The 24,462-nt window shown below is 47.0% G+C and overlaps 1 protein-coding gene across 2 annotated transcripts in view; it reads left to right on the top strand.

Annotated features, from left to right (window-relative positions):
- The window catches only part of VSTM4 (V-set and transmembrane domain containing 4), a 62,410-nt gene that overhangs the window by 16,989 nt on the left and 20,959 nt on the right, over positions 1-24,462 (top strand). For both annotated transcript variants that reach the window (XM_034775844.1, XM_034775845.1), the window contains exons 3-5: positions 7,695-7,763; positions 11,403-11,510; positions 19,098-19,131. In XM_034775844.1, the coding sequence (XP_034631735.1) occupies positions 7,695-7,763; positions 11,403-11,510; positions 19,098-19,131 (211 nt within the window). The remainder of the gene's footprint in view (positions 1-7,694; positions 7,764-11,402; positions 11,511-19,097; positions 19,132-24,462) is intronic.

Here is a 24,462-nt window from a genome sequence, read left to right as displayed (position 1 = left end):
GAAACAAAGAAGTCATTAAGCATCTCTGCCATTTCCAAGTTTCCTGTTACTGTTTCTCCCTCTTCACTAAGCAGTGGGCCTACCCTGTCTTTGGTCTTCCTCTTGCTTCTAATGTATTGATAAAAAGTCTTCTTGTTTCCCTTTATTCCTGTAGCTAGTTTGAGCTCATTTTGTGCCTTTGCCTTTCTAATCTTGCCCCTGCATTCCTGTGTTGTTTGCCTATATTCATCCTTTGTAATCTGTCCTAGTTTCCATTTTTTATATGACTCCTTTTTATTTTTTAGATCATGCAAGATCTCGTGGTTAAGCCAAGGTGGTCTTTTGCCACATTTTCTATCTTTCCTAACCAGCGGAATAGCTTGCTTTTGGGCCCTTAATAGTGTCCCTTTGAAAAACTGCCAACTCTCCTCAGTTGTTTTTCCCCTCAGTCTTGATTCCCATGGGATCTTACCTATCAGCTCTCTGAGCTTACCAAAATCTGCCTTCCTGAAATCCATTGTCTCTATTTTGCTGTTCTCCCTTTTACCCTTCCTTAGAATTGCAAACTCTATGATTTCATGATCACTTTCACCCAAGCTGCCTTCTACTTTCAAATTCTCAATGAGTTCCTCCCTATTTGTTAAAATCAAGTCTAGAATAGCTTCCCCCCTAGTAGCTTTTTCAACCTTCTGAAATAAAAAGTTGTCTGCAATGCAGTCCAAGAATTTGTTGGATAGTCTGTGCCCTGCTGTGTTATTTTCCCAACATATATCCGGATAGTTGAAGTCCCCCATCACCACCAAATCTTGGGCTTTGGATGATTTTGTTAGTTGCTTAAAAAAAGCCTCATCCACCTCTTCCACCTGGTTAGGTGGCCTGTAGTAGACTCCTAGCATGACATCTCCCTTGTTTTATACCCCTTTTAGCCTAACCCAGAGACTCTCAACACTTCCATCTCCTATGTCCATCTCAACCTCAGTCCAAGTGTGTACATTTTTAATATATAAGGCAACACCTCCTCCCTTTTTCCCGTCTATCCTTCCCGAGCAAGCTGTACCCATCCACACCAACATTCCAATCATGTGTATTATCCCTGTGGGCTTTGCTCACCTGTCCCCGTCGAACCTAGTTTAAAGCCCTCCTCACTAGGTTAGCCAGTCTGTGTCCAAATAGGGTCTTTCCCCTCCTCGAAAGGTGAACGCCATCTCTGCCTAGCAGTCCTTCCTCGAATAGCATCCCGTGGTCTAGGAAGCCAAAGCCCTCCTGGTGACACCATCTTCGCAGCCAGGCATTCACCTCCATGATGCATCTGTCTCTACCCGGGCCCCTACCTTTGACAGGAAGAATCGAAGAGAATACCACCTGCGCTCCAAACTCCTTCACCCGTACTCCCAGAGCCCTGTAGTCACTCTTGATCCGCTCAGTGTCACACCGCGCAGTATCATTTGTGCCCACATGGATGAGTAGCATGGGGTAGTAGTCAGAGGGCTGGATAATCCTCGACAATGCCTCCATAACGTCTCGGATACGGGCTCCCGGCAGGCAGCATACCTTCCCGAGATGAAATGTCAGGGCGACAGATGGGCGCCTCCGTCCCCCTCAGCAGAGAGTCTCCGACCACCACTACCCTACGTGTCCTATTCGCAGTGGTGGCAGCAGACCTCCCAGCCTTAGGGGTACGAGGCTTCTCCTCCTTTACTGTAGGGGTGATTCCTTCTTTCCTGTATCAAGAAGAGCATAACTGTTACCTATTACCACGGCGGGAGGGTTTGGAGCAGGGGTGGAGCACTGCCTGCTGCCAGAAGTAACCAGCTGCCAGTGTCCACCCTGAGCCATCTCCTCCTCCACCAGTGGTGTAGCAGCAGTCCTGTGTACTGGGACAGCTACCTCAGCTATCTCCACATGGATACTGTTCAGGAATTGCTCGTGGATTCGGATGCTCCTCAACCTAGCCACCTCCTCCTGTAGCTCTCCCACCTGCTGCCTGAGAGATTCCACCAGCAGGCACCTTTCACATTGGATGGTCCCCCCAGCCTGGATATCAGTAAGTGGAAATTGCAAGTTACAGTCTCTGCAAAACCACACCAGGATCTGGGTAGAAGCATCCATGCTCAGGCGCTCTGTCTAGCTACAGGCACAGGTGGAGGAGACAGAAGCAGTGCTGGCACAGGTGTTGCGGGTCTTCCTAACCATCGTAAGCCTCCCTCTGTCAAACTCCCGTCTGCAGCCCCCTGTCCGCTGAAAGGGTTGTTTAAGCAAGAAGTTTTGAATGTAGTTGGTTTATAGGTTTTAAGGGGAATAAAGAGAAAACAGATAGAACCGGCAAGGGACCCTTGCCCCCTTCCCACTCCCTTCCCAAACTCCCTTGCGAAACTCCCTGTTAGCAGCCTCTGGTCGCAAAAGCTCCCTGGTCGCTTGTGCGCTGCTTTATAAAGCCCTGGCCTGTATGAATGCCCCGTCCACTGATTAAGGCTCAGCCACTTACCAGAGGCTTCTAGCTTTCAAACCTTCCTTTGAAGCTCACAGCTTCCACAGCCAGCCACAGCACACGGTCCTTCAAACAACCAAACAAACAAACAGACTGACAAACACAAGCTCAGCACACAGCAAGTAACCCCCAAACACAAACAAACACACACTACAGACAGTCACTTACCCCAAAAGGGTGCTGTATTGCTCCTCTTTCACCTGGAGAACTCCCTTGTGAAACTCCGTTAGCAGCCCCTGTTCGAAAAAGCATGATACCTGCAGTGTACAAACCTCTGAAAAGTCCTAAGTGACAGCTGTCAAGTTGCTGTTAACAGCTGAAGTCTGAGGTTCAGATAAGTTTAATTCTTCCAGGGAAGAAGGGGGGCAAATTTTGAAGTCTAGTCAGAAGGTCAAATCCTGCTCTCCGTATTTACAAGTACCGTTAAAAGCAATGACAGGGAATCAAAGTATTGGTGGTACTCTGCCACATGCCACCCGTACCCCCAGCTCTGACCACACGCAAGATGCTACTGTCCTCTTCTTATCAGGCTCTCCTCAAGATACACATTTGTGATGCATACAAGAAGCCACCCTACTAAGAATTGGTTAGGCTAAGGAACAGTCAAGGATAGTTGATATTTATTTCATTTTAAAATAGATGTAATGTTTAGATGTCAGATGCTATTTACCTTTTTTTTTGAGGGGGGGGGGATTTTAGACACTTTTGAATATTCCATCCCTGGCTTGTGAACTCGTTGGGGCAGGGACTGTATCTTTATGTGTCGACAGCATATGGCTGCTGACAGATTGCAAATAGTAGTAGAAACGTCATATTTCAGAGTAGGTTGTGCCGCTCTTCAGCATATGACCCACTCGCTCCTTCCAATTCCACTTAGTGGTACCCTGATTTGGAAAATAGTGTGCATACCATCGATTTAGATAGTGACATTAAAATAATCTCCAGTCCATTCCTTATACATCATAATATCCACATCAAGATACTGTGTCTCCTCTATAAAACAGTAGCAGAGGGGAAGACTGGGCCTGAGTCATTCCTTGAAAGTGCCATAGTTAAGAAATAATTTCCTCACAAGAAAGCCAGGCTGTGAGCCTTCCTATGACCTTGTCTTCTTGGGGATAATTTCCACCTCCCAGCAGTTTTATCAAAGTATTGTTTAATCTTAGCACTAGGAACAAAGCAGAACCCAAGAGAAGAGGTTATGAAAACAATACAAGGTCCACACATGGCTCTCACACAGAGTCTTAGGTGAGCCTACCTTACCCCAGACACCCCAATCTCTGGGGTCTAGGTTCACCTTAGCTCAGCCTTGAAGGATTTTTTTCTAGAAAGAGTCTTTGAGCTCTTTTCCTGGCTTTCTTTCTCCCTTACTAATACAAAACCAGTTTGGTGAGCTCTGCAGAGGGTTAGAGCCAGAGCATCAAAGTGAATGGCTTCTGCCTGGTCCCTGAAGTGTGTATCAGGATACATACAGGCTCACCTCCTTCTAGCTGCCGCACCCTGGCTTGAAATGGTTTCCATCATATACAGAGTTGATAGTTTGATTCAATGGCTCTCAGCACCCCCACTATAAACATTGTTTCAGCATTGATGTGCTTCTGGGTGCGTTTTCTGCCAAACCGACTTGTGAATTAACTCAGTAGATGCATGCAATAAACACAATAACCCGGTCAAGATACAATATGCATAAATTATTACAGGTAGCTCCAAATCTGCCACAATGATAGTTGCTACGGTAGCACCGAAAGGCCTGAGCTGAGATCCGGGCCCATTGGGCAAGGCATGGCCATAGTACACAGTCCTTGCCCCAAACAAGCTACAATCTAAACAGGAAAAATAAAGCACGGAACAAGAAACAGGCACAGAGAGGTGACATAACTTGCCCAAGGTCACATTGAAGAGCCAGCCCGAGAACCATGGTTTCCTGACCCTCATGCCAGTTCCCTGCCTGCTGGGCCGTGCTGACATACTCCCAAAGTACTCTTTCAAATATAGTCATTCTTCAGGCAGTTTGGCTGTTGGCTGATGAACAGAGCGTTAAGTGGCAAGCCATTAGAAAGCCATTCTCTGGAGAGCTAGGGCTGGGAGCCTCCTAGCTGGAAAATGATATTCTATCACCAGATTGCCATTTTGTTGGATTTTGTTTGCTGGCAATCAGCAAGTAGGCTCAGCTGGGATAATCTCTCACATGAGGTTAGCCAGAGTTGTGGCATGGCTGCACATCTGTTTGGGGAGCATGGTGAGGTGCTGCCAGTCACAGCCTGGGGGTTCTAGTCCCGGCTGTGCGGCAGATGTATTCTGTGCCTTTGAACATGTCGCTTAGCCCCTCGTGGCTGCAGTTTACTTCTCTGCACAATGCAGAATGTAGTTCTGTGCAAAGAGCTGTAGGTGTCAAGTCTCAGGCAAGTCTGAAGTTCTTCAGTCATCCTGTGTCACAGTTCTCCCACCTGTAAAACTGACCTGGTAGCAGCACTCACTTGTGTGAGCGTGAGCTGTACTATTGTACAGACGGGAAGGCCAGCCCCTCAGCTGGAGTAGCTCCACTGAACTCATTGCTGCTCTGGCAGTTTATACCAGCTGAGGATCTAGAGCAACGTAACTAAGTGCACAGATCTGAACCGGTATTTCAGAGCCACTGAGATCTGGTCGATAATGACCTCTCCCCAGCTCTACTACATGCTTCTTGGTGAGCTGTGGCAAGTCACAATGTTTCGCTGTGCTTCAGTTACCGTTTCCGCAGAGCAGAAGTGAGGTTGGCCTGGCTCTGTCAGAAGTGGTATAGAAGGGTTTGCACATGCAGAAAAGGGAAACCTGTAATTGAAATAAACCACAGGGGGCTTCTAACAGCCCAGAGCTCATTGTGATGGACTGAATGGGTGCTTGTCACAGGGTGGCTGGCTCATTGAGGGAGATGGGCCTCAGTCCACCTGTGACAGGCTTAACTCACCTCCCCAGGTGGGAAGAATGAAAGTCATGTGACTAGTGGGTCAGGTGACCAAATCAGGTTTCTTATAAAGGAGAGCCCTGAGGTGCTGCTAACACTCCAGCATGGAGTGCCAGATGTGACAGACTCCTGGAAGGCTGTAGCTGGCTGAGAAAGCAGCTGCAGGCTGTAAAAGGGACCGTGTGAATGATAACCCAACACTGGGAAGGGGCTGGGGACTCCTGACTCAAGATCAGGGAACTGTGGAACCAACGGCCAGCTGGGGGTGTGAGGTACTGTGTGTATAGACTGAATAGGATGGATCCCCTCCAGAAGAGTTCTATTTTAAAAGGATATGGACTGGGTGGGTTAGTGAGGAGCCTTGTGAGAGAGGGAGACTGAGCCAGAGTGCTACAGAGCCACCCCAGGCCATGGGTGTGTGTGTGCTGAGGTGGCAGCTACCCTGGTACAATGCTTTTGTAGGACCTGCAGGAGTGTCCCATTCACCAGGACTGGCATGTCCCAGAAATATTTGGAAGAGTCCTGGCTGTTCAGGGGACTATGGAGTCAGCTGTGGAGTGAGACTAACCCTGCAGTGACTCCTTTAGCTTTGAATGCGGCTAGAACAATTGTCACATTATTGTACACTGTCATGTTGAAAAGGCTCCTAACTTGGTCAAACCCAAGTCAGTTTTCTCAGGAACTCTTCAAAGCACGTCTCCTCTGGGAGGCTACTTTATCCCTGGCGTTTTAGCACGAGACCTTTTTTTTTTGTTTTGTTTTGTTAAAGAGATCTTTGTTAATATGGATGTAACTGGGAAATTAATAAGGTTTTTTCCTTCTCCTTGTTGGCCTACAAACTTTCAGAATAGTTCACTTTGTGACAGAGATGAGGTTTGGGAAAGTACAGCCCCCAAGACAGAACTTTTGGAGAGTTCTGACCAAAGCAAAGCATCAGAATGGAAACATTTATATACAGCCTCAGCAACAGGGTTTGCTGCCATACTCCGCCTACCCCACAGAGCTGTTGCACAGTTTGATCAAGTAGTATTTGTCATGCACTCTGTGATCAATACTTGAAAGTCACCTGTCACCGTGCAATACGGTGATTAGATGTCCCGATTTTATAGGGATAGCATCGCAATTCGGGGCTTTATCTAATATAGGTACCTATTAACCTCCACCCTTGTCCCGATTTTTCACAATTGCTATCTGGTCACCCTACCGTGCAATTGTCTGGTGGGCCAGCATGATCTGACCCCCACAGAAAAAAGGGGGATGAAGGAGGAAGAAAAAGGGAAGCAGGGAGAAAGTAGTAGTTATAAAAGGGGCATATCAGTATTTAATTTATGATCATCTACACCCAAATTGTTAGTCCCATTTCCCCATAAATTCTCTTACATCTCAGGCAAGTCCTCACTTTCCCAGGGAAGCAGGCCCCAGCCTGTGCCCACACTCACAAGGTAATTGCCTCTCCTTCTGTCCATTTCTGGTGCTGCTTGCCCCTTGGCTTTTCTCCAACATCCCAGTGTCGTCTTAGGTGTTACCTCTTCTCCCCTCTGGAATGAGCTGGGTCTGGTTTATATAGTCCTAGACCCCTCCCACTCCCAGCAGCCTCTGAGGGGGCTAGATAACTGGAGTCAACTGCTCAGGTTTTTTTCCCCCTCCCCCATGACAGTTCACTCTGCCACAGCACCAGATCAGTCAAACACAAATCAGTCTATTTATCTCCTGTCATAGTCCAAGGTGGGACAGAGCTGCAGGTTGCCAGCTCATTCTGTTGTATCATTGCGTGTCTTCCTCCAGGACTCAGTCTGGAGAGTTCCCTGCCATTTCTACGAGAGTGGCAGATATTTGGTGCCAAAAAGGATCAAGTCTTGCCAAGAGGCATGCTGCCATTTTATAATTCAGTTGTTTCAGCATAAGAGATGAACATTCTGTTAGACAGTATGCAGGGGCGGCTCTATGATTTTTGCCGCCCCAAGCATGGCAGTCAGGCGGCCTTCAGCAGCACGCCTGCGGGCAGTCGCTGATCACGCGGATTCAGTGGCGTTTCTGTGGGGCATCTGCCGGTCCAGCGCCTTTGGCGTACCCACCGCCGAAGCCGCGGGACCGGCAGACCTCCTGCAGGCATGCCGCCGAAGGCGGCCTGACTGCCGCCCTCGCGGCAACCGGCACTCCGCCCCCCACGGCTTGCCACCCCAGGCATGTGCTTGCTCCCATTGAACTCCCATTGACTTAACTGGAGAGAGAATTTCACCCCACGTGCATCGTCATTATACCATGTTTATTTGTCCTTCACAGTGATTTCATCGAAAGCTTCAGAAGATCCCACTTTTGAGAAAACCCATGAGGCCTGGAAGTTTTTTGAAGGTAAAGATACATTTAACATTATCACTTGTTTACATGCAGTTTCTCATTAAGACGCTGGTTGTAGTTGTATTGTGGTAGCAACCAAGAGCCCTGTTTGGGGTCAGAGCCCCATTGTGCTAAGTGCTGTACAAAGACAGGCTGCTCCTAGAGTGCTTACCGTGAAGTACTTAGATTTTCAGAAAGCCTTTGACAAGGACCCTCACCAAAGGCTCTTACCAAAGTAAGCTGTCATGGGATAAGAGGGAGCGTCCTCCCATGGATTGGTAACTGATTAAAAGATAGGAAACAAAGGGTAGCAATAAATGGTCAGTTTTCAGAATGGAGAGAGGTAAATAGTGGTGTCCCCTAGGGGTCTGTTCTGGGCCCAGTCCTATTCAACATATTCATAAATGATCTGGAAAAAGGGGTAAACAGTGAGGTGGCAAAATTTGCAGATGATACAAAACTACTCAAGATAGTTAAGTCCCAGGCAGACTGAGAAGAGCTACAAAAGGATCTCTCAAAACTGGGTGACTGGGCAACAAAAAGGCAGATGAAATTCAATGGTAATAAATGCAAATTAAACTAAACTAAATTAGCTGTTACCACTCAAGAAGGAGAGCTTGGAGTCGTGGATAGTTCTCTGAAAACATCCACTCAACTTGCAGCGGCTGTCAAAAAGCAAACAGAATGATGGGAATCATTAAGAAAGGGATAGATAAGAAGACAGAAAATATCATATTGCCTCTATATAAATCCAGGGTGTGCCCACATCTTGAATACTGCATGCAGATGTAGTCCTCTCATCTCAAAAAAGATATATTGAGATAGGAAAAGGTTCAGAAAAGGGCAACAAAAATTATTAGGAGTATGGAACAGCTGCCATATGAGGAGAGATTAAAAAGACTGGGACTTTTCAACTTGGAAAAGAGACGAAGAAGGGAGGAATATGATAGAGATCTATAAAATCATGATTGGTGTGGAGAAAGTAAATAAGGAAGTGTTATTTACCCCTTTTCAGAATACAAGCACTAGGGGTCACTAAATGAAATTAATAGGCAGCAAATTTAAAACTAACAAAAGGAAGTATTTTTTCATACAACGCAGAGTCACCTGTGGAACTCCTTGCCAGAAGATGTTGTGTAGGCCAAGACTATAACAAGGTTCAAAAAAGAATGAGATAAGTTCATGGAGGATAGATCCATCAATGGCTATTAGCCAGGATGGGCAGGGATGGTGTCCCTAGCCTCTGTTTGCCAGAAGCTGGGAATGAGCGGCAGGTCATGGATCAGTTAATGATTACCTGTTCTGTTCATTCCCTCTGGGGCACCTGGCATTGGCCACCTTTGGAAGACAGGATACTGGGCTAGATGGACCTTTGGTCTGACCCAGTATGACCATTCTTATGTTATATTCTTATGTTACAGAGTGTGGGAAACCAGAGAGGGAAAGGTCCCCACTTCACCAAGTTCTCATATCACTGGGTTTTCTTTTTAAGATGATTAGAGAACTAATTTGTATCTGGCCTGTAGGCGAGAGAGCCGTGCAAACACAGGACTCAATCCAGCCTGGTGCTGATCACCTCTTAAGACATACCAAGCTCCCTCATCTTCTAGTGACTTCAGTGGAGGCTGGCTCAGTGAGTTTAGCACTTCCGGGCAGGGCCGGCTCTAGGCACCAGCAAAACAAGCTGGTGCTTGGGGCGGCACATTTTTAGGGGCGGCACGGCTGGCGCCAGAATGCCACCCCTAAAAATGTGCCCCGGCCGCCCTAGCTCACCTCCGCTGCTGCTGCCACGCAGCGCGAAACAGCTGATTTGCGCGCCGCTACTCGCCCTCCCTCCCAGGCTCTCAAACCTGGGAGGGAGGGGGAGATCCCGAGGGGCCGTTTCGCGCGCTGCTGCCACTCGGAGTTTCCCCCTCCCTCCCAGGCTCTCAAACCTGGGAGGGAGTGGGAGATCCCGAGCGGCCGCGGCGCGCGAAACCGCTGTTTCGCGTGCCGCTGCTCCCCCTCCCTCCCAGACTTGAGAGCCTGGGGGGAGGAGGCAGGGCTGGGGATTTGGGGAAGGGGCGGAGTTGAGACGGGGCCGGGGGTGGGGTAATTAAAGAACAGGGGCGGGGGGTGGCCAAAATTGTTTTTGCTTTGGGCGGCAAAAATCCTAGAGCCGGCCCTGCTTCCGGGACACTCAGCGGTACTCTGTAGTAACAAACCAAGCAAATGATGCCTGGTCTGTAGCATGACAGCCCATCTCCCTAAGCAAAGATACCTCTCTATCCCTAAGCAAGCACCTGTTCAGTGCAGTCCATTTGTTCAGGACCTGGCATGCCATTACACAGTTAGTTCTGCAAATGTGGGGGCATGTGAACCTCGACTCCTACATTTTTAGAAGTCTAGTCTGCAGCCTTCATACATTACTTTGCCACAGTGTGTGTCTTTGGTGCTTTGCTCTTGCTCCAGAAGAATGTGAATTGCAGCGAGACACCCCATGTGGGGTTTTTGGACTGCACTTGTACCTGATACCCTGTTTCCCCGAAAATAAGACATCCTCCAAAAATAAGGCCTACTTACAGTTTTGCCTCTCGTTGTAATATAAGGCATCCCCCCGATAATAAGACCTCCCCGATAATAAGGCAAAAAAATGTGTACCGTATTCTTCTTCATTGAAAAATAAGACATCCCCTGAAAATAAGACCTAGCGCATCTTTGGGAGCAAAAATTAATATAAGACACTGTCTTATTTTCGGGGAAACAGGGTAATACCACACATTTGGTGAAATGATCAAATGGCTGGTTATTTCTAGGGCCCATTATAAAGTAGATAATAAATACCAAGTAGAGTACTTAAGGCAGACTGGTGAGTAACTATAGTGTTACTGGGATCAACCAACCTTTTTCAATGCATGCCAGTCCAGATTAAGTGGTAGGTGTTGCAAATGTTCACAGCTATTCTGTATGTGTCTGCTCAGTTGCTGCTATATTTGACAATGTACAAAGGTTCCACGTGGGAGCTTTTGTGACATTCTTTAAAACACAGTTTACAAAATATACTACTGTCCTGGGCAGAGGGAGTGCGGGCTGGTGAGTAGAGCAGAGAACGACCAGTCAGGATTCTGTTCCCACCTCTGCCACTTCCTACAAGTCACTTGAACACTCAGTGACTCGGTTTCCCCTCTGTAAAACTGGCCTGCCTCACCAGGGCGTTGAAGGCACTTAGTGTGTGTAAAGCATCCTTCAATGAAGTGGGCTGTGTACCTTGTTATATGAAAGGCAGGAACAGGAAGAAAAATGAGGCCCTATTTTAGAAGGCAGGAGTTTTCAAAAGTGCTCCATGCTGACCAAAATCTGTGATGGTCAAATTCTCACTGACTTCAATGGGAGCAGAATTATGCCAACGCTTGGTACTTTTGAGACCCCCAGCCTACTTGTCTTGCTCAATTTAAAGGTCGGGGGTAAGACTGTCAAAGATATGTAGGTGCCTAAATACTATAGACTTTCAATTTAGGTGCCTATGTGACTTAGAAACTTCTGGAAATGTTACCCTAAATTCTTTGGGGCAGGACCTTCTCTATTTCTGTCTTGCACAGAGCTGACCCTTTTTCCTGTGTTGAAATGTTCATCATATCAAGAGCCAGGCTGAGTAATTCTCTGCTTGCCTTTTAGACCTGTACGTATATGCAGTGTTTGTGTGCTCCATCGGCATCATCAGCGTCCTCCTTTTTACACTTGTCATTCTCTGCCAGTCACTGCTGAACAAGAAAAGATCCAGAGGTGAGTGACAGACAAGTGTCAGCCCATTGGCGGAGGGGGGGTGGGTATATTGTCGAAGAGAACAACAAAAACATGAGAAGGCAGCAGATGATGCAGAGAGTGGAGACAAAAAAAATCAGCTTCCCTTGAAGTTACAAATAAAGTCCACCAGCTTCAAAGGTGGGGAAAAAATCCAATTTATTTTCTGCCAAAATTTTGAACAATTTGTACTGACATTTTTCAGGGAATAATTTTGATTTAAAAAAAAAATCAAAGAAAGAAAAGCCATTTTCATTTTGCGTGGCACTGAAATTTGCTTCACTTTGGCTTTCAGAACAAAACGAATGTTTGGTGAACCAATTTTTTTGTTTTGATTTTTTCATCAAACCCCCCCCGGAATTTTGTTGAATCAGACTTCTTGCAAAATATTTTGACTTAAAGTGTGTGTGGGGGGAACAGTTTAACTAAAAATGTGACCAGCGCTAATTAACATCTAGTTAAAAAAAACTTTGTTTGAAGAGATGTGTGCAGAGGGTATGTCCCAGGGGAAAAGGAAAAAAACCCCAAAAAAACGACTTGCCCTAAGTCTGTAAATTGTATAGATAGGGCTATAGTGCCTGCTTGTTCAGAGAAAGCAGGCCAGTTTCTAGCCCCATTCACTTACTTGATGGCAGTGGGCAGCGGCTATCTCCCCTTTTGTTTTACCATTTATTATCTCAGACGTCTACTTCCATACTCTTAAAAATATGAGACATCACCAATGTTAATACTGCTGCCACCACCACCAAAGGATCACTCTGTTCTGAAGGCTGTTTTGTAGCAGCAAGTGTGAGGAAGAAGTGATCTTTCAAGACATAAGCCAATACTTTTGTAATTCACGTAAAACAAAAAGAAATATAAAATACTCTATACAGAAGTAAAATTGCAGCCTCTCATAGATCAGTGTGCACAGAAACATAGAAATATAAAGGTGGAAGGGACTTCAAGCAGTCATTTAGTCTATTTCCTCACAGATATAATGCTACTGTTATATCTTCTAGGAGGGGGCTTTTAAACATTTAAAACATTCACTAAACTTGCTATTAAGGAGTTCCTTCAGCTGTTGCTATTGACTTTAACATGTGCTTGGATAAAGCCCACTGACTTAAGTGAGCAGGTCGGTGATCTGCACCTCTGAGGATTTGCCATATCAGATGACACATTTGTTCCTTCAAGTTCTGTATCCTGCCTCTGGTACAACTGCATTAGCATTAGCAGAGTCAAAATGTTCTGACTTTTGAAGGACTATGTTTGTCAAAAATTCAAATAATGGTAGAAAAGAAACCTTGAAAAGTGCTGGCAATTTTTCATTGACCTGGTTGAGGCTTTCAATTTTTGGAAAAAAAAAAAAAAAAAGTTTAAATCTCATTTAAATTTGAAAAAAAAAAACAGTTAAATTGACAAATTCTCACAAAATATTAACTTTTTATCAGCTGTGCTTAGAAATAGGGCTGGGTGAATAATGGATTTTTGATTCATTGGCAGTTTGGGGGGGAAAACATTGAAAAAAGGTTTGGTTTTGATTCAACCCAAAACTATTTTAAAAAAATTTCAGCAAATCAAAGTGGAAAAAAAGTGGAGCTAGGCTGAACAAAATGTTTACTTGCCTTTTTTTTTTTTGCCCAGATCTACTTAGAGGCATTGTTCTAAGCAGGGACTTTGTAGCTGTAAATATTATGTTCGTGTTTAAAGTGCAGATGTTACTTGAAAAGTGAAATGACTTGGCATTTAGTGAGAAGCTTGAACCCACCCAAACCCTGGTAATGTTGAGATCCGGATCTAGACTCTGTCTTCTACTTATTCTCTCTCAATGGGATCCATGTCAGATTTACTGCAAGTCAAAAGAAGAGTTTTCCAGCTGCCAGCCTTGCAAACTACCTGGAGATCTGAAAGCCCAGCTGTAAAATGCCTCTCACATCATCCCCATTAAGAGACAGAGGCGTCCTGAAATGGAAACTTACCTAGTGATTCTCTGTGGTGCATCAGGCAGAAGAGAATCCATCTTGTTATCTTGTGCTGGCTGTTGAGGACTAATGTATTTGTAAGGAAGGCCCCCGTGACTCAAAGATACACACAGAACAGACATGTCCGGGAAAAGATGGATAATTTATACAGGTAATCTTGTCTGCCCATGAGCACATTTCAAGCCAGGGCTGCCTTTTACAAGTGGAGCACCTAACCAAGTTGCTTTGTTTCTGATTGATAGTTTCACAGAGTTTGAGGCCTGAATGGACCATTAGATCAACTACACCTCTACCCAGAGGTAACGCTGTCCTCAGGAGCCAAAAAATCTTACCACGTTATAGGTGAAACCGCGTTATATCAAACTTGCTTTGATCCACCGGAGTGCGCAGCCCCGCCCCCCTGGAGCAGTGCCTTACCGTGTTATATCTGAATTCGTGTTATATTGGGTCGTGTTATATCGGGGTAGAGGTGTAGTTGGACCCCTCTATATCACAGGCCATTACATTTCACTCAGCTATTCCTGTGCTGAGCCCAAAGATCCTACTCCGACCAAAGCATTTCAGTCCTCAGAAGACTACACCGTGTGCCACAGGCAGAGAACAGGAGATAGAACAAGGTGCCACCAGTACCCAAATCGATCAGGGTTCATAGGAATAGCAACCAAGAGGAACATGCAGTACTTTTCCTACCACTTCAGAGTGTGGCAGAATCTCTGTGCCAAGACAGCAACAAAACACTAACTGTTAAATGTTTTTAACAATGAGTCACACGGATAAGCCACAAGCACTGGGGCCATGGGGCTAACCACACTGATTTATTCTAGCTGATCTTCAAGGAACATCAGGCCAGATTTTGCTCCAATTTCTGTTTATTGACACTGGTATAACTGAATGAGCAGCCTCGAGAAAAACCTCCCATGTAATTACGTGTGTGTGTGTGTGTGTGTGTCTGTGTGTGTGTGTGAGAGAGAGAGAGTGGGAGAGAGAGAATGATAAGCCTTTCCTAGGCTGCTCTAGAATGACATGAATGGCAGGCTGAATTCAACTTTTATTTAAATCTTGACCATCATCCAGCAAGAAGTGCCAGCATTATGATTCTGGGTTGGATGGATGAAGCTTAGCCGGGAGAGATGCTCAGTATGCTACATTTTGGTCACTGGCAATACTGTTAGGGCAAGTATCTGCTCAGACCAGCACCCCATGAACATGCATTCTCCTGAGTCCACATTGAGGAGTCACTCTTGGCTTTGCCTCTAGCCCGGGGCAGCACATAGCTGTGCTAGCCCTAGAGCAGAGCAGGAACCAGCCTGCCTCTGAGAATCACAGCTTGGTGCCTTGCTTGGCGGGGATGTAGTCTGCACCACCACTATGCCCAGCCCAGCTTAATTCCCCTGGTGTGCTGGCTCAGCTGAGGTGTGAGGCAGGGCAGAGCCCGACCACTCCCTGCCCACCTGCACAGGAGCTGGAGTAGCAATGCCATGGAAGCGCCTTTTCCTACTCATGGTGAGACACACGTAGCAAGTACAGGGGAGTGAGGGGCTCCTTACATCCCTTGTGTGGGCATGTACCACGGGTCACATTCTGGCCCCTTCCCATTGAATCTCAAATCTGCCTTTTCTCATTCAACAGCTTCCCTCTCCCTTTGATATTCGCATGCGGAACATGCCACCAATAGCCACCTTTAATTGGCTGCCCCAGGTCCCCCTATAACACCCGGTGATACGATCTGCTTACCTTCTCTGGGTCCTTGTGCTCCACACCTCAGCTTCCCCTTCTGGGACAGGCTTCTTCACAATGGGCCCTTCCAGCCAAATCATGCAGCCCAGCCCATCTTCCAGCTGGGAACAAACAGAAAGGCCAACAAAACAGTCATGCAGTAATATCATACTGGGTCTTCAGCTGGGCTTCAGGCTCAATAGTCCTGCCACCCCACATCTCAGGATTGTGGCACCTCCTTCCTCTGGGACCTTGTAGAGAGTCCCAGGCCCTCCCTTCCTCTCCTGTGGGTCCCAGTCCAGGGACCCGATAGCAACAAAGAACATCCAAATGCTCTGGCTCCTTGCTTCACCTCCCTGGACTACTGCCTATCTTGGCCTGTTTCACAGCTTTCCCTGTAACCCTTCCCTGGTCAGTCAGTCTATCTCCTAAGCCCACCAGAGGTGGTCCAGCCCATGCCAGATTCTCTGTCTTTCCCCCAGCCCCTTAGCTGATTACCTACTAGCTTCTTTTATATCTAACTTTGGAGAGCCCGTCCTTGCTCCTGTCATCACTCAGGACTCTGCTGGGCCCCATGCTTCTTCTTATATGAGCCTCACATTCAGGCTACCATGTCATGATCACCTGACCCAAGCCCAAGTCCATCACCTGGCAGGTGGCTAAATAGCCACAGGTGAGGCTGAACCCAACTCCCTTAAAAGTCCAGTTCACCTTGTGACAATGAGCAACTCGTATAATGATGTACAGCAGGTGAAACAGTAGAAGCACTTGTCTGTGGTGTCAGTGTGGAAAAACCTGACCAGAGTTGTGGTTAGCCTCAGGGCACTAATGTGAAAACGAGTAAGACTGGGGCTAATTCATCACAGGTTTAACTCACAGTGGAGTTGTATCACAGAGGAAATTGGCCCATCATGTAGGGTAGCAACTTGTGCAGTTAAAAAGCCCTGTGTGACTTTGGTAAAGACTGAAGTCCACTCTCTAGTCACAGGACAAGTCACAACTGCCTAGACTTCTCCAGATAGCCCCTGATATGAAGGGCTGAATGATCTCCTCTAGGCCACTAAACTCTCATCTGGTCAATTTTTTTTTCTCAAAACTGTTTTTTGAGTGAATGCTTTCATCAAAAAATTTGAACGTTTCATCAAAAATCTGAATACCTGATATAGGGTTACCATACTGGAGCACCTGAAAAAGAGGACACTCCAAGGGGCCCCGGCCCCGCCCCAACTCCGCCCCTTCCCCTGAACGCTCCGCCCCCTGCTCCTCCCCCTCCCCTGCTTCCTGCGAACATTTGATTCGCGGGAAGCCTGAAACAGGCAGGGAACAGGTAAGTGGGGGGCGCGAGGAGACACGGCCCAGTCCGCGCCCCCCCCCGGCCGAGTGGCTCCCTCCGGCGGCCAGCCAAGAGGCTCTGGCCCCGGCGGCTCCGGCCCGCTCGGGCTCTGGGGCTAACCACACTGATTTATTCTAGCTGATCTTCAAGGAACATCAGCTCCAGCTCGGCTCAGGCCCCGGTTCCGGCCGCCGGCCAGCGGCCGAGCACCCCCAGCCTTGGTCACTCCGGCTTGGCTTGGTTGGTTCCGGTCACCAGCCAGCGGCCGAGCACCCCCAGCCCCGGTCGCTCCAGCCCAGCTCGGCTCGGGCCCCAGTTCCGGTCGCCGGCCAGCGGCTGAGCACCCCTGGACTCACTGGCCCCGGCCGAGCAGCTCTGGCCCGGCCCTGGCCAAGCGGCACCGGCCGAGCACCCCTAGACCTGGTCGCTCCAGCCCAGCTCGGCTCGGGCCCCGGTTCCGGCCAGCGGCCAAGCACCCCCGGCCCCACTGGCCTGGCCGAGCCACTCCGGCCCGGCCCTGGCCGAGTGGCGCTGGCCGAGCACCCCCAGCCCCAGCCCAGATCACAGCGGCTCCGGCTCGACTCGGGCCCCGGTTCTGGCCAAGCACCCCCGGCTCAGCCCCGGCCGGCGGCCGAGCACCCCTGGCCCCACCGGCCCGGCCAAGCAGCTCTGGCCCAGCCATGGCCCTGGCCGAGCGGCGCCAGCCGGTGGCATCCCAGCTCGCAGCCGCCTCCTCCCGGGCTTGGCTGCTGCTGCGCTGGGGAGAGCGGCGGGAGCCGGGAAAGTCGACCCCCGGAGAGGAGGCGGTCCCCTTACCATGCCTCCCTATTTTCCCGGACATGTTCGGCTTTTTGGAAATTCCTCCCGGACGGGGATTTGGTAACCCTACCTGATAGCCATAACATTTTTGGTTTTCAACCAAAACCCAAAATATTTTGGCCGAAAACGGAAATATTTAATTCAAAATGCTGCCACAGCGTCTTCGTTGGAGTTGTAGTTTTGATGCCTTATGCTCCCATTCTTCTCAATTGGTTGGGTTATCATACCAGACTACATCTCCCATGAGGCAGCATAGCCAGGGACTCCTATGAGGCACCCCTCCCCTCACCAAAAGGGAGAAAAGTAATGCCTCATGGAAGATGTAGTCAGTCAAAGAGCCTGGTCCATATAGGAGAATGGGGGCATAAGACACCCAAACTTCAACTCCCATGAGGCACTGCAGAGCCACTTTGAACCACAATATTTTGGGTATTGGCTGAAATATTTCAGTTTTTGATATTTTGCTGAAAAGTCAAATAGTTTGTGTGGGAAAAATTCTGTTTTCCAACCAGTTCTACTTATATCATATCAGCCACCAAACAGCTGCCAAGCAGTAACAACTTTTGATGACCACAGACCTAAACTAGATTAGATTTAGAGACCTAGCTGTAGTTTAGTATGACCAATCCCTTGAGTCATCAGCTTTCTTTTTAGTGCTAAAATGCAGTCCTTCAGGACAGGTAACCATTCCCCCCCCAAATAGGTGAAGCATTGTGGGGCCTAACATAAACAAAGATATGCCCACACACCCTGATCAGAGATGTGGGCTAGATTGTCCCCCAGTCTTACACAGCCATTTAGGGGATCCAGGGGGAATATGCCACATAAGACCAGTCATCCTGGCTCAGGACATGGGGAGGAGAATGGGGGCTGTCAGACCCCCACATGCCAGCCAGCAGAGCTTGCCCCACGAAGGGTGTCTATGAGGCAATATCTCCTCAGATCCTTCTGGAGGGCAGGGGCACACCACTAACTCAGGGCTGAAAGAGGGATCAGATCACAAGGACACCCAGAGTTAGAATACTTAATGCTAAAAAAATTGTTTTGTAAGTGATATAAAGCCTCATGCTTCAGGGCCAAAGCCAGTCTGATGATACCTTCCCGGGTGGCAGATCATCCCATATCTGCTACTGCAGGGTTCTTACACCAGCCTCTGCAGCTGGTGCTGAGCACTGACAGGGACAGGATATTGGACTTTGGTGCTGACCCCATCTGGCAATGCCTCTGTGCCTAAAGCCACGACCTAGCTGTATGTTAAGAACTACATCAGCTCCTGTGGGCAAACGGTTTATTTTTTATTTCAGGCTTTCGGAAAGATACATTTTTAAAAATGAAGTTTGGGGACAGAATGCAGAACTGAAGCACCACGAGAGAATCAAAAACTTTTAAGTCCAATGCTCAGCCTTTAATGGCTCTCCTTAGCCTGCTCTCCCTTGGCTGGGCTGACCACTGGAATTTGAGTGGCCCTGCACTTCTGCAGCAGCTTCCTAGCTTTGTTTGCTACCTTCTTTCCCAATAGCCTTACAATCTCATTCAAGTTAGAATATGTTCTGATTTGCAGCATGATGGATGCATGGTTATAGCTAGCAGCTTTCTGGTGGTAAAAAGTTGGCATCTATACAGTTCTAGGAGTGGCTATGCTAGGACCTGTCTGCTGTGTCTCTTTGTAGAGCATAAATCCTGGATATGTGAAGCCACATTTCTTTATTTATTGCTGTTGTTTTTTTTCTTTAACAGTGAAGCATTATCTGGTGAAAAATCCCCAGAACAGGTATGAGAATGCACTTCCGTTTATTATAAGCTGTTGTACCAATCTTCTTTTATTTTCACTAGGGGCGCCAAAGAAGATAGGTAAAATTTCAGAAAGTACCTAAGCGAAAGTCAGTGGGACTTAGGCTCCTAAATCTCTTAGGCACTTTTGAAAATCATACTCAATGTTTTTTGCATGGGATGTGTGTAAAGCACCCAGCATTCTGTTGTGCACTGTATAAATAATAAATAATGGTGGTGAAGATGATGGTGATGTGACTACTTCCATCCTCAGACATATATTGGATGAAATCCAGCTCTGGATTTCACACATCTCAAAGATCAGCTGTTCTCATCTCTAGCACAGAATGCACAGTAAAGGCACACAAACATAGTTGCCTCCTGCCTTTGACTCCTTCAGCAAGATCCATTGAGCAAGTGAGACTTTACTGAAAGCAGAAACGTAGCCCAGCGGCAATCAAAGACACACAGGCCAGAGTGTTACCATGGCCAGCTTAGAAAAGCCCATCATAGTCTGGTGTGGTTATAAAAGTCAGTGAATTACGGAGACAGACAGAGTGGTAGAAACTGGACATGCTTAGATTAAAAGAACTCTGCAGGGGTCTGCAAGCTGCCTGGAAAGGTCATGGGATGACATGACAATAAGCGGAATACTTATTGAAGTGGGAGGGAATGTTTATAGCTGAACTCACTGAAATGTGTTTTGATTGGTTAATGCTAATGGACGAGGTCACCGCCTCCTTTGGGACATTGTTTATTTGAGAGTCACTGACTGAGATAAGGAACAATGGGGGTGGGTGGATTGGAAGGGGTGAGCCCCTGGTTGAAGCTGGGTAAAGTCAGCGGGCTATGCTGGGGGTGAACACGATCCCTCAACTCTGGATTGCAGGAGGATGTCCAATAGGAGATGGAACAGAGACTGTATCCTGATATTCCTGTTTCAGTCTGTCGCAAATAGGCACCCATGCTTAGGGCCACAGGCATGAACCTCCAAAACAAATTCTCAGGGGCTGGGTCTCCCACTCAGAGAGCAATATAGGCTTATCCCAGCGTGGGCTCTCACTGCTGATGGCCAGCCAGTGTGCCACCAGATGGTAGTGCCACCAGCTAGCCATGTATTCCCTTCCTGTACACTAGAGGACAACACTACCATGTATTTCCTCCCCCTTAAGAAAGCACTCAATCCCCAGTGCATAAAGACTCTGAGCTATTCCAGCAGAAGGGCTGCTTGGCATGTGCACAGTTCCATGCTAGACATCAGAAGGGAGAGGGAAGGCATGAAATCCATGCCGGTGTGACCAGACCATCAGTCCTTGCTGGGATTTGAACCATCAACCTTGCTGGAGCAAAAGCTGGAAAAATCTGTATGGCCTCTGTGGCACCAAACTTGATGCTTTTGTGTGCAGCAGTTGGTTTGTTAACAGTTTAACAACATGTAACAGTCAGCACTGAATTTTAAAAAGGAGAGCTGGGATCTTACAGATCCTCCCCTTGGGAGAGCAAGGCCAGGACTTGTGCCCAGATAACTTTACTGCTCCTGTAAATATTTGTGCTGTTGTTCCCACCGCAGGGTTCCTAACACCGGGGAGCAGCCCTTGCAATCATGACATTCCTATTCCTGTTTACTTTTACCCTCTATGGCAACTGTGACTTTTAGCATTAGACACAGGGTGGGATTTTCAGGAGTTATTTCGGAGCACAAGTCCCATTGATTTGTGCCCCTAAGTTTCTGAAAATCCCACCCTGAGACCAACTTGCAACCTCAGATGGGAGTTATAGTGGTGGTACTCCATTAGCTTCAGTGGAGTTACTCTTGATTTTGCAGCTTTGTAGGGTCATAGATTGGGGGAGTGAAGATTCAAAGCGCGTAAGTGACTTAGGAGCCTAAGACTCAGAGGCTCCTAAGTCACTTAAGGTCAGATTTTAAAGTTATTTGGCACCTAACGCCCATTAATTTCAATGGGAATTAGGCACCTAAATGCCTTTACAAATCTGGCCCTATTGGACTAAGATGGAACCATTTCTGAACATCTAGTCTGAGCTCCGGCATAGCACAGGCCAGCGATTTTTATTAACGATTCATGCATACAGCTTAATAACTTGTGGTTGAGCTAGAACAGCTCTCTGAGCAGGATATCCCAGCTTTATTTAAAGACTCCTAAGACTGGAGAGAATCCACCAGGTCCCTTGGTAAGCTGCTGCGGTGGTTAATTACTTTGCACATCTGTGAGGGCAGAATTCCAGTTTTCAGATCGTATTAATCACCGATTCCCAACTCTTGAGTTTCCTGAGATATAAATAATACTGGAACTAAAGTAAAAATAAAAAATGACAATATGTCATAGGACCAGCCAGGCCCAGAAGCGGATGCTTCATATCAATGCAAAGAAAGCAGAGGTTTGCAGCTTTCCAGTGACATAAAGCATTTGTTTCTATCCCTTGTAGTCTGAACTATATTGGACCTCAAGTCTATCACTAGTCCCTCAGTCTAGTAGCGCTTTTTGGCTCTGGTCCTGGACTAAGTATAGCATATCCCAGATCCTGCCAGTGTAATGTTCAATCCCCTCTAATGGGATAATTATTGCATTCATGCATAGCAACTACATTGAGCCCTAAGTGAATTCACAATAAAGCAATTGATAGTTCAAGAAGAGTCAATGCAGCCCAAGGCTTTGATGTTACTCTTTGAATGACCTCTGTTTTGTGACCCTCCCAGTCACTGCAACTGCAGCATGGATTCAGAAGAGACAGCTCAGCAGTTCCATCTTTCCCTTCACTGACGATTGCTGCTTGTTTCTGTTTTGAAATTAGCAGCTCAGATGAAGCAGGAAGGGGAAAAAATGAAAATAGATCAGTGGAGAACACAAGGAAAGGAGAAAATGAAACCACTTGAAAAAAACCCACAAGTTCGGAGAGACAAAAATAAGAGTATGGTAGTTAGCTACAAAGCCTTGGCAAGTCATGGAGTCTGCCATCCCGCCAGTGCCTGATGTAGCAGAGATAATATTGTAAAAATCAAATAGCAAACACATATTTGTTTGTTTGATCGGGGGCGGGGAATGGAGTCACAGCAAACAAAAACTGCGGGAGGAAACAGGATTAAAATCAGCAAGCAGCAGCATTTTTAGTGCGAGGCCCTGATCTGGCAAACACTTATGCATATACCCAACTTTAAGCATGTGACTATTCCCATTGACTGGATAGTAAAACTCTAAAACTCAGCTTGTTGCCAGCTCTCACAAGAGTCTGAAATCCAGAAACACAGTGCACTGATGCTCAACATCAATAACAGACCCACAATCATCCTCTCTCCCAGTGCTTTAATCTTAAAACAACTTGCATGCCTATTTGTTCCAAAGTCCTTGCTTTCCTTTGCTCTTTAAAAGCCCGTTAGATCCTATGAGGAAAGCATAATGGGACCTGAAGTACAAACCAGGAGATGGGGGGCAGCCGTGGAAGGAATCCCAAGCTTAAAAAAGAATCTTTCCTTTTAACTCTGGACGAGAGAAGCAAGACAAAGACACAGTGTTTCTGAGCCTAGGAGCCTTTATGAATCTCCTTGTTTAGTTTGAGGAACTAGCTTCTAAGACTGCAAGTGCAATAATTGTATCTTCGGGTGCTAGTTAACCCTGCACAATCCCTGCATTTATAATTAAAGGGCAAGCCACAGATAAGTGGCAAAGCAGGCATAATAATGATGCACTGAATTGCCATTAAGCCCTTTCCGATTGCTGCGCTTAACTGGCCAACATCAGGATAATCATATTTTTAAACCGTATTTATGCTCTAACAACCCTTTCAATGCAGAAGAATTTTAAAACAATCAAATCCCCTTTTCATTATGGTTTGATCTTTCCTTTTTTTCATTTTTCTCGATTGGTCAAAATAGGCTGTTCAGTTGCATTTCCTGTTATTGTTTTCTTTTGTTTGGTCAGTTTCCCTTTGTGGTTTTCATGCAGTAACAAATTGCTGGTGGTGTTTAGATTCACAATAGTGCAGGGGAACTTTGAAATTACTTCTGCCCTCAAACTTAGTTTGCATAACTGAAATTAATTTTCAAAATCACAAAAAACATTGAACATTCGCTTTTACAAAACCGCTTTTTAAAATAAACCTACACTTTGGGCTAAATATTCCAGCCATGACATCCATCAAAAACAATGAACCAGATTCTATTCTGAAGGATGCATGTGTAAATCCAAAGTACTTCCGCTGATGGCAATGGCATTACCCCAGCTTTACAGCTGTTTAAAATGAGAATCTGGCCTGATTTCTGTTACTCTAGATTAGACAATGTGACTGCCTCTTCATCAAACTTAGTTTAAAAGCATTAGGATGAATAGATTGTAGTGCTGTTATTAATTATTATTGTGGTGGCTATGAGCTCTAGTTATGGACCATGACCTCATTGTGCTAGGTGCTGTACAAATGGAACAAACAGACAGTCCCTGACCCAATCAGTTTATATGCCTGAATACTTTTATTATATTCAAACCAGGAAGGACTGCTCTAATCCTGGCCTTCAGAATTGATAACCACGCTGGCAAAGCTAAGAGAACTCTGTGGGACTTATAGGCTGCTGAAACATAGTGGCCCAACTGCAGAGGTCCTCTTTCTGCAGGAGTGTTTATGACATGCCATATCTATCATATTCCCCCAAACCAACTAGTGCTCATTAGCACAGATACCCTACAGAACTCTAGGTGCTCCCGTTACAGACTAGGGTGCCGATGTTAAGCATGTTTGCTCTTTTTTTAAGGCACTTTTTGATCATCTGAAAACTGGGGCCCGCTCACGAGTCATGTTGAGCACCCACAAGGCCTGTTGAAGTAGAGACGCTTCCACGTATCCTGGGAGGCTCTCAGCACCATACAGGGCTAGGCCCAGAATTATGCTTGTTAATGGCTTAAGAGTAAGCATAGAAATTCCATTACTTTACCCGTCAGGGCTGCAGTCATTCTGACGCCTTCTGTGACTGCAGACCAGGGCCGGCACTTCCACTAAGTGACCCTAGGCGGTTGCCTAGGGTGGCAGGATTTGGGGGGCGGCATTTTGCTGTCCTCAGCGGAAATTCGGCAGCGGGGGGTCCTTCTGCTCCAGGTCTTCGGCGGAAATTCGGCAGCGGGTCCTTCACTCACTCCGGGACCTGCAGCCGAAGTGCCCCGAAGACGCGGAGTGGAAGGACCCTCGCCGCCGAATGCTCAGAGGAGGAGCACTGCTGCCTAGGGCAGCAAAAACCCTGGCGCCGCGCCTGCTGCAGACTCATGTATCTCCAACTACTAAACCAAATTCTTCTCTCAGTTCCAGAAGTTCACGGGGTAGATGGTCCACT

The sequence above is a fragment of the Trachemys scripta genome, chromosome 7, assembly GCF_013100865.1.
Source record: "Trachemys scripta elegans isolate TJP31775 chromosome 7, CAS_Tse_1.0, whole genome shotgun sequence".
In the NCBI taxonomy this organism is placed as follows: Eukaryota; Metazoa; Chordata; order Testudines; family Emydidae; genus Trachemys; species Trachemys scripta.
This window is presented reverse-complemented; position numbering and strand designations above follow the sequence as displayed.